This window comes from Sinocyclocheilus rhinocerous, unplaced genomic scaffold, assembly GCF_001515625.1.
Source record: "Sinocyclocheilus rhinocerous isolate Xijiao unplaced genomic scaffold, SAMN03320098_v1.1 scaffold1426, whole genome shotgun sequence".
NCBI classification, from domain to species: Eukaryota; Metazoa; Chordata; class Actinopteri; order Cypriniformes; family Cyprinidae; genus Sinocyclocheilus; species Sinocyclocheilus rhinocerous.
Genome location: NW_015630392.1, coordinates 476,053 through 486,903, shown reverse-complemented (window position 1 = coordinate 486,903; position 10,851 = coordinate 476,053). Strand labels below are relative to the sequence as shown.

At 36.6% G+C, this 10,851-nt stretch overlaps 1 protein-coding gene across 1 annotated transcript in view; it reads left to right on the top strand.

Annotated features, from left to right (window-relative positions):
* The first annotated feature begins 3,655 nt into the window (after positions 1–3,655).
* Positions 3,656–10,851, top strand: part of LOC107740340 (solute carrier family 12 member 3-like) — a 10,292-nt gene continuing 3,096 nt past the window's right edge. Inside the window, 17 exon segments of the mRNA XM_016552755.1 lie at positions 3,656–3,904; positions 4,139–4,261; positions 5,187–5,262; positions 5,458–5,553; positions 5,723–5,862; positions 6,170–6,280; positions 6,365–6,476; positions 6,607–6,737; positions 6,860–6,944; positions 7,146–7,197; positions 7,199–7,289; positions 7,782–7,889; positions 8,029–8,152; positions 8,246–8,347; positions 8,657–8,812; positions 10,147–10,246; positions 10,412–10,523. Coding sequence (XP_016408241.1) covers positions 3,656–3,904; positions 4,139–4,261; positions 5,187–5,262; positions 5,458–5,553; positions 5,723–5,862; positions 6,170–6,280; positions 6,365–6,476; positions 6,607–6,737; positions 6,860–6,944; positions 7,146–7,197; positions 7,199–7,289; positions 7,782–7,889; positions 8,029–8,152; positions 8,246–8,347; positions 8,657–8,812; positions 10,147–10,246; positions 10,412–10,523 — 1,968 coding nt within the window.

Here is a 10,851-nt window from a genome sequence, read left to right as displayed (position 1 = left end):
TTTCCATTATTTGAAATAAAAAAAAGGAAATTCAGTTTTGTTTCATTTTCATTTCTTTTATCATAAACCTCTTTTTTTCAGTTCTTTAATTTGATGTGACATTTTGTCCTGCATTTTCCGTTTTAGTTGATTAAATCTCAGTTGCATATCAATTTCATTTGAAAAGTTATAGTCTCATATAAAAGGCTATATGAAACTAATCAAATACACTATTACAGTTTATCCCTCATGAAATCCAAGATCAATCCAATACGAAATCCAGTGCAAACAATCATTGTGCACATCTCATGACAATTATATTCTTTATTATATTATTAAGAGTGAGATTAGTCACTTTGGTGAATTTGGTGGCAACCAACAATCTGTGTACTATATATACAGGGTTCTCACAGAAAAAGCTTCCGGGGCCGGAAAAGGCATGGAAATTGAATAAAAGTCAGAGATTTCTATAGTGGCTATACATTTTACTAATTATGAGTTGTTCTGAAATATTTGATTGACTACGCATTGTTGTTGACAGAGCTTGTGTAGTGTAAAACTCACAAACTATAGTGTTTTGTGAGCAAATCGTTCTTTTAAGGGGAACACTTTACAATAAGTTAGTTAATGCATTAATTGACACGGAGCAATTACTTTGTTGTTGTTAGTTTATAAAAATACAACTTTTGTTATTAGCGCAGGTCCATTAAAAAATATGAAGAGATACAACTTTTGATTTTAATAATGTATTAGTAAATGTTGAAATTAAGATTAATAAATGCTTGAGAAATATTTTTCAATGTTAGTTCATGTTAAGTAAATGTATTTAAAAGTCTTTGTATTCTTTTATATTGTTTAAATCGTTCAAACTATTTTTTTTTAAAATATAAATTAATTTACAAATTAACAAGATTGTTTCATTTACAAATCAGTCTGAATCAAAATTATTTTAAAAAATTTATTTTTAAATGACTAAGGTCATGGAAATGAATTGATCAAAATCTGTGGGAGCCCTGAATGTTTCTTTTATATGTTTTGGTTGGGTCATGCTTTATTCATTAAAATATATGTTGTGTAACAACCCTACTGTACAAACAAATGGCTGGACAGGGAATGTTTAAAGCCCTTTCAGAGAGTTATGAGAGCAGGAATGTGTCTGTGTGACATTGAATCTCTCAGCAGATGGTGGGTTATGGAGGAAATGCCCGTAGAGCACACAGATGGACGTGTTGGCTTTGTCACGGCTGGCTGCAGTGTCTGCTCCAGCTCCCTCTAAGCTCTGCTTTGCATTTTTAACTGTTAGCATCTGGACCTGCTGCATTAATATTAGAGTGCACTGTCCTAAATTCAAGGTACAACAATCAGACTGTTTCAACTCTATTTCACCCTTTAAACAATCTGGCCCTTGCATAATTTTTATTAAGTCTTCCAACATCAGTACATCACATGTGTCAAATGGGAACTCTGTTTTGTTGGGAGCCTGGAGAAGACCTGGAGAGAAAAGATTCATCTTGACACCTCATGGACTGGTGTGAGAGGTGTGTGTGCTGCAGCTGGTGTTGTGAATCAGGCCGATGTCACACGTCCGCGATAACCCGGCTATTTCACAACACCAGGGTGGCACCACACCGCTGCCAACAAAGGAGCTCTACCTAAGAGATCATCCATCCCTCTCACAGACCTTACATCAATGTACATATGTACAGTAATGTATTATCCTCACTAACAATGCAGAAGTTGTTCTTGAAATAAAACGTTGTAACTAAGATGAAGTTTCTCATTTTTATTGCAGGAAATATTGCTACTGTTTAAAGTAACTCTTTTCTATTTTTATACATTTTAGAATGTAATTTATTTCTGTGATGGCAAAGCTGAATATTCAGCAGCCATTACTCCAGTCTTAAGTGTCACATTATCCTTCGGAAATCATTCTAATATGCTGATTTGGTGCTCAAGAAACATTTCTTTTCAATGCTGAAAACAGTATTGATTGATTGGAAACCATGATTCATTTTTAAGGATTCCTTGATGAGTAGAAAGTTCAAAAGTACAGCATTTATTTCAAATAAAAAAGTTGTTTACTGTCACTTTTGATCAATTAAATGCATCCTTGCTGAATTAAAATATTCTTTAAAAAAAAAAAAAAGTAGTGTGTATATAATATTTAGCATTTTTTCTTAGTTGATGTTTATTCATTACAAATTATTATCATTATAAGAGGAGTGTCCATCTTATTTTATATGTATGTGCAATTGTTAAACATTACAATTGGTTTTATCAGATTAAATCTGTCTTTTGATGTAATTAAGAACGATTTTATATCATATGAAATTATGGCCGTGTTTCCTACAGTAGACTCATTGCAATTTCAATTTAAAACACTTTATACAGTCTTCTGCTCCTTGTTCTGACAGCTCCCCTCGGCCAGCATGAGGATTTCAAAATGACCATTTAGTAACTGGTTCTTTGCTTAAGCTCTCAGTGTCTAATAATAGAAATTTAATAAAAAAATTTGCTTCAAAGGAGAGCACCTGTGGTCTGCACTAATTACACTGAAAAGGCTCCACTTCTGGGGCTTCCAGACCAATTTCTGCAGAAATAATCACTTAACCCGATGCTGCTCCCTGGGTCACATGCATTGGTGGACATCTGCCTTTTAGTTAATGAGGAACTGTTTCTGCAATGATCAGTCAATGCTTAAGGCAAAAGGCTGTCAGTTGGAACTACTGTGAGCTGCTGGCGAGTTAAAGAGACTAAAATGAAGGTCACTACAGGTTGAAAAATTCTCTGATCAAGACAAATGTGACCCTGGACCACAAAACCAGTCTTAAGTCCCAGATTTTCAAATAGATGTATCTCGGCCAAATATTGTCCGATCCTAATAAACCATACATCAATGGAAAGCTTTTTTATTCAGCTTTCAGATGATGTATAAATCTCAATTTCGAAAAATTGACCCTTATGACTGGTTTTGTGGTCCATGGTCACAAATAAACTGTCTACTGTCAATACAATTTCTCAGTACACTTCGTTTTATTCTTGTTACATTGTAACTATACATTTAAGCACTGTTAATTAACAACATGTACTTATTATAGGGTTAGTATTAGAGGTTGGTTTAGGGTTAGTTGCATGTAATTATTCATAATTGTGTAACAAGGACACTGTAAATTAAAGCATTGCCCATTTGTATCTGAATCAAATATTTAGAAGCCATTGTTCAGAAAGTTTTGCCAGTATTGTATTTTGTCCTGATTGCTATCAGATCAAAAATAAATAAATAAATACATTTACCTAATAAAATAAAAAAATATTTAAATTATTTTTTATTAAACCAGAGAAATATATCGTTTCTTATGCATGACACAGGACTCTGAAAATTTGCAGTTGTCCTTGAGAACCAGTGTCAAGGATATCTGACATGAGATCTGAGTCATTACAGGTACTGATGATGTTTACAAGCCCCAGTACAAGCAACAGGCCCTGCAGCAACAATTAAGAATTAATGACCGTTACAAAAGCTCCTGAATATGTTCTCACACTAATCATATGAATCATACGTCGATAAATGGTTCCTTCCGGCTCAGGTATAATATAACCTTTCAAGTCAAGCCTTCGCTTTACACAGACAGCTGTTGATTCAGTTGTGTTGGAGGTACTGCAGGCCAATGAAGGGATGAACCTCTCAGCTGTCAGAAGCCCTTTCTCAGTCTCTTCATTGAGCAATGGAGATGACCGTAAATTCAGTCTGGGGGGATGTAGCAGTTATGATACCGACAGCGTAGCCTCCCGCAGCTCTGGTGTTTTTTCTGGATATGACACGTTGGATACTCCGCCAAGTTGTGACTTCTATACCAACACTGAGGTTTTTGGCAGACCAAAGAAGTCAAGACCTTCTCTTTTTCAGCTTCACTCCAACCCACAGGTAGGAATGACATAAAACTAATCTTTTTTCCTTAGAAATTTCACAAATAAACTTATTAACAATGCTGACGAATGTCAAGGAGTTCTTTCAGATAAAATGAAATGTTGATGAGCTACATTAGGATTATATAGGATAAGATTTATTCTAAATACATGCAAATAAATAAATCTTCAATCCAGGAATCCATAAAGAACTAGTCATGTTTTCCACTAGTTCATATAAGTTTTCTCTCAGGACGACCCTTCTCCACCTCCTCTGTATGAGGAGTCGAGTGTGGACAAACAAAGTCCAGATGAAGATGAACCCACAGAACCTCCTCCAGAACCAGCCCGCTTTGGATGGGCTCAGGGAGTCATGGTAAAGTCTGGGAAACACTAGACGATTTTCAAATCTTAACCGATTTTAAAACCATGGGAGATCACAGATATGAAGACAGTTTCAACCAATTTTTAGCCTTATAGTCCTCTGAACGCGCACACTATGAGCGCAGACCACGAGACCACCACACAAGTTTGATATTTATGATTTGAGTTCGGGGATGCTCCATCTCGATTGGGAGCAGTTAAATAATCGTAATGACATCATACAATATATATATTTTTTTTGGGACAGAAAATCGTTTACGACAACAAGCCTCGAATCGGGCCACGCCCCCGATTGTTCAGGGGTGCAAATCGGGCTTTAAATCGGCCTTAAAAAATTCAAGTGAGTGGCCAGCCTAGGAATATTTAAGATTAGCACAAAAAAAGAAACACACCAGATATGTAAATTATATTAAAAACCAGTGATACCAAAACGTGTTTTCCACACTTGAAAATTTATGAATGTAATTGAGTTAAATACAAAATATATAATTATGTGACATCTGCAAACAAATACTTAAACCTTTCTCAGAACTAACTTTTTTGGAAATATCTCCTCAAGATCTCCTCAAGTTCACGCTATGAACATGTTCTACTAATTTGACACTCAAAAAGTACCCAAATATTGTCTTAAGTTTGAACAATATTCTTTTGTTTTAAAATGTTTTGTGCTACTGTGCTATTTCTTATATATGAATAATAAATATATGTAAGATATGATTATTTATTTCATATTACACATATCATATCATATAATACCATTTTAAAAGTAGAAGAATATTGTGTTATATTGCAAAGACATTCATACTTTTTGAAGTGTTTTAAAGTATGTCTTTTTCTGCATATGGGTACAAACATACTCATGTGAATCAAGTCAAGCAGAAAGCATTTGTGTTCCTCTGAATGGATTCTCCCTGTAGATCCGCTGTATGCTGAATATCTGGGGTGTTATTCTGTACCTGAGGCTTCCCTGGATCACAGCTCAGGCAGGGATTGGTATGTCAATCTCTGTTGCTATATGTCTTGATCTCTTTTTGTGTGTGTGTGTGTGTGTGTGTGTGTGTGTTTACTGCTAAATTCCCATTTGATTTTTTGTAAAACCCCTTGGGGCTATTAAGTTACATATCACTGTGATGTATACTGGTGTGTCAGTGCTTCCTATTAAAATAAATGTTCCTCTTGACTTTAAAGGTCTGACTTGGATTATAATCTTGGTCTCCTCCTCTATAACGGGCATCACTGGCTTGTCCACATCGGCCATTGCCACTAATGGAAAGGTTAAAGGAGGTAAAGATAAACATTACACGTATACGCTGAATAGATCTGACTAGCATGATTAAAGAAACCATTATCAGACTTCTTTCCAGGATGCAATATTGGCTATATAGTCATGTTATTTAATAACCATAAGATATCAGCACTGATATTTTTGTGTTCTTTGTATTTCTTTCTCCAGGTGGAACATATTTTCTGATCTCTCGTAGTTTGGGTCCAGAACTAGGGGGCTCGATTGGGCTTATATTTGCTTTTGCTAATGCAGTAGCTGTAGCCATGCACACTGTGGGCTTTGCTGAAACGGTACAGGTGCTCATGCAGGTGAGTAATATGGACTAATATACCAAAATACACTGAAAATCAAAGAAAGAATAACTACAATTTACTATCAAAATTCACTATTTTTCCCAAAATTTTTTCTTCCATGGAACACAGAAGGAGAAATGTTGAATAGTATTTATCGGTTATCTGGTTATCTTTTGTGTCCCACAGAAGTTTATGGGTTTAAAGCAACATCAGTGTTAGTAAATGATGACAGGATTTTAATTTTTGGTTAAACTGTTCCTTTAATTAACTACTTTCCATGTTTGAACCATGATTTTGACATGTTTTTTCTGATGCCCATCAGGAGAGTGATGTTAGCATGGTAGACCGTCTAAATGATATCCGTATAATTGGAGTGATTACTGTAACCTGTCTGCTGGCCATCTCAATGGCTGGAATGGAATGGGAGTCCAAGGTACGTTTCTCAAACAGAGCAATTTTAAGCAATTTTGTCTGGTTCAGTTCCTAATAGTTTGCACTGGTTTTGTTCTTCTTCCAGGCCCAGGTCTTGTTCTTCTTTGTCATCATGATCTCCTTCGCCAGTTACATTGTGGGAACCATCATACCAGCCACTCCAGAGAAACAAGCCAAAGGATTTTTCAGCTACCGAGGTCAGAGAGCAATGCAGTCAATATGTTCCACAAATGTGATAATAATAACACTTCATCCTCATTTTCTCATTGCTAGTCAGATTACACTACCATATGTTCCTCATAAAGTGTCTCATTTTGTGCCCAATAGCTGATATTTTTGCAACAAACTTTGTGCCCGGCTGGCGTGGACCGGAGGGCAGTTTCTTTGGCATGTTTTCCATCTTCTTCCCCTCAGCTACAGGCATCCTTGCGGGGGCTAATATCTCTGGAGATCTGAATGCAAGTTGAGCTCCCGGTCTTAGTGATGTTTCTTCCAATAAAAAGATTTTTATTTGTGGGAACTCAAGCCTCTAAAAGCTTGTTTTTCTGTCTATTGTTTTCACACACACAACCTCCCATAGCATCCAAATGTTGCTATACCCCGTGGTACAATGTTGGCCATTTTTTGGACCACTATATCATATCTCTTTATCTCAGCTACTATTGGTGAGTATCAGAAATGCCTAACAAGTCCATGATAATGTCTGTTGATTATTATTTTATTCCTTTCTATTCATTTACCGTATGTGGGTCTTTTATACATGTCTTTTTAAAATTGTCAAATTGTACGAAATTTGCAAATGAGGCCCATTGTATCACACTTACAGCTGTGTTATTTCCCTGTTGTTCTCTTTAAATGTACTCCAGGCTCCTGTGCTTTGCGTGATGCTTCTGGTAATATTAATGACAACATATCGTCTTTGTTTGGGAGTGGGCTGCAACTATGGCTGGAACTTCACTGATTGTATGACCAACAAAACCTGTACCTATGGAATCAGCAATTATTACCAGGTGAGCATTATGCCTAAACGGTCACTGAGTAGCATTGTCAACAATGTGTCACTGAAAACATGTAAACTATGTCTCCTAAATATTGTATAACATTATTCCAGCCCCTAAAAATGAAATGTTCCATGACATCAGCCCAATATTAACCCTCTGATGATTTAGACTGAATTTTTTTTTTTACTTCCATCAGAATGGTACAAAACTTGTACCGGTCAGTTGTGGACACAAAAGGCTAAGTGGTCTTAAAAAATAGTCACACTTGTGATCTTTGAAGTAAAAAATGACCACCGTAATAAAAAATACAAAGAAATACTAAAGAAAATAAACAAGAGAGAAATTACTGCAGTAACATTAATGGAATGTCCATTCAGAGTTATCTGGGCTTTAATAATGGTCTCAAGATGTTAGTACAAAAACAATAGTTATACATTGATGAGTGAGGAATACCAGAGGGTTAACAGAAATGATATGTTCTTCTGTCATGTATCACTTCAGAGTATGAGCATGGTGTCTGCGTTTGCTCCTCTGATCTCTGCTGGCATTTTTGGAGCCACACTTTCCTCAGCCCTGGCCTGTCTGGTGTCAGCTCCTAAGGTTTTCCAGGTAACGAATGAGCCCCTTAACATCTTTATACCTCTATTATAGAGTGTAAAACCATCTTCAGTGTTATTTACTAAATTAAACACTATTCTTACATAACTCCCATCCATTCCCCTTCTTGTTTTCCTCCATCTCTTTATAGTGCCTTTGCAAGGACAAGCTGTATCCAGGCATTGGATTTTTCGGGAAGGGTTATGGGAAGAATAATGAACCACTGAGAAGCTATCTGCTAGCCTACATCATCGCTATATGCTTCATTCTTATTGGTAAACCACCAAAATCTAAATTTACCCATGCAAGTTGTGAATGCTCTCAAAAAAAGATTTCCTGACATACAAATGTTCTAACGTTTATTTCAGCTGAGTTGAACACCATTGCTCCCATCATCTCCAACTTTTTCCTCTGCTCCTATGCGCTCATCAACTTCAGCTGCTTCCATGCCTCCATCACTAACTCACCAGGTGAGTTACATCAAGCCACAATGCGTTAAACTAACATTTTATGAAGCAATATTTGTGTTTTTTAATGGTGGTTTGCAAATCGGTTTAATGGTGCATACTGTAACCACCGCAGGGTTGTTTTCTTGAGATAATGTATGATAACATGACAAATGCAAACAAAATATGTTTTACGGAAATAATTTAATACTCTATTTCAGCCATTTGTATTCTCATTAAGCTCCATGCTACTGTAAATTCACAGGTTTCAAAATAGCCATATTCATATTGATGCTCACTGAAGCTTTTCTCATTTTCCTTGTGTGTGAGCAGGCTGGCGTCCAACTTTTCGATTTTATAGCAAGTGGTTGTCTTTGCTCGGAGCAGTGGTGTCTGTGATCATCATGTTTCTCCTAACCTGGTGGGCTGCTCTTATAGCCATCGGCATAATCATCTTCCTGCTGGGATATGTGCTGTATAAGAAACCCGGTTAGACACCAACACTCTTTATAGCTTGTGGACACGAGTCTTTGTCAGAAATAATTTGTCTCACGAAGCTCATATTATTCCATTTCAGCTTGACCCGAATAATATTGCCAAGCTTTAATCATGCGCCTAGTGCATGCCTATTGTTTGTGTTTTGTACATTTCAGATGTCAACTGGGGTTCATCAATGCAAGCCAGCTCATATAGCCCCGCCCCTCTCTTCCGAGCTGCTCTCTGGGGGACTGTTTACTTTAGCCGCATTCATCGTGAAACTTGCTAATTAGCACATTATTAGTAAAGGCAATTTGCAAAGATTCATTAAAAAACCTTATACTCACTTCTTCTGTAGGTGAAGATGGATCACGAATGATTCGCGCGAAAATAGACGCATTTATGTAGATCGGGGGCGCATTCCCTTCAAAAACAAACGTAATCCACGGCGTCTTCAGCGGCTCAGATGTCGGGAATAAATGAAGACTGCTGTTCATTATTACATCCAACAACAGAACACCTCAGTCGCTTAAGAGTCATTCTTGTCTACATCTGCTCCGGCGGTGAAACAATGGCGGACTGCCTGACATACAAATGTTCTAACGTTTATTTCAGCTGAGTTGAACACCATTGCTCCCATCATCTCCAACTTTTTCCTCTGCTCCTATGCGCTCATCAACTTCAGCTGCTTCCATGCCTCCATCACTAACTCACCAGGTGAGTTACATCAAGCCACAATGCGTTAAACTAACATTTTATGAAGCAATATTTGTGTTTTTTAATGGTGGTTTGCAAATCGGTTTAATGGTGCATACTGTAACCACCGCAGGGTTGTTTTCTTGAGATAATGTATGATAACATGACAAATGCAAACAAAATATGTTTTACGGAAATAATTTAATACTCTATTTCAGCCATTTGTATTCTCATTAAGCTCCATGCTACTGTAAATTCACAGGTTTCAAAATAGCCATATTCATATTGATGCTCACTGAAGCTTTTCTCATTTTCCTTGTGTGTGAGCAGGCTGGCGTCCAACTTTTCGATTTTATAGCAAGTGGTTGTCTTTGCTCGGAGCAGTGGTGTCTGTGATCATCATGTTTCTCCTAACCTGGTGGGCTGCTCTTATAGCCATCGGCATAATCATCTTCCTGCTGGGATATGTGCTGTATAAGAAACCCGGTAAGACACCTACCCTCTTTATAGCTTGTGGACACAAGTCTTTGTCAGAAATAATTTGTCTCACGAAGCTCATATTATTCCATTTCAGCTTGACCCGAATAATATTGGCAAGCTTTAATCATGCGCCTAGTGCATGCCTATTGTTTGTGTTTTGTACATTTCAGATGTCAACTGGGGTTCATCAATGCAAGCCAGCTCATATAGCATGGCACTGTCTCAGTGTGTAGGTCTTAACCAAGTGGAAGACCATATTAAAAATTACAGGTGAATAACATTAATGTCCACCAATCATATACTGGATTTTTTTCCATTTAGCTCCCTTGAAATGTTCCAGTTGTGTTTATCTTCTTCTCTTTTTCTCTATTCTTGCTTGTTCATTTTTGTCATTTCTTCCTGTGTCCTACTTTTTCCATCTGTTCTTTTTCTCAGGCCACAGTGTTTGGTCCTTAGTGGGCCTCCCTGTATGCGTCCTTCCCTGGTGGATTTCATCAGCACCTTCACCAAGAACCAGAGCCTGATGATATGTGCAAATGTCGTAACAGTGAGTCTACAAATAGAAACATTAAACAGGGTTATGAAAAGAGACGATGGCCTACATACAAAGTGGTGGTTTAAAGTATTTAATTAACCTAAGGAACAGACATTTTTTTCACTGTTTTTCAAATGTCCTTTTCCAAAAAAATTGATTTGTGATTGTGGATTCTAACAGTCATAGAAAATCTAAATTAAATATATTTAATATATAAGTCAGATTTAAAAGTTTTATAAATAAGTAAATAAGTGTTAAAAATTGATAGTATTTCATTGGCTAGAAATACCTATAGAAAAAAAACTATAGAAAATAAGTCATATTAATATATACGTATATA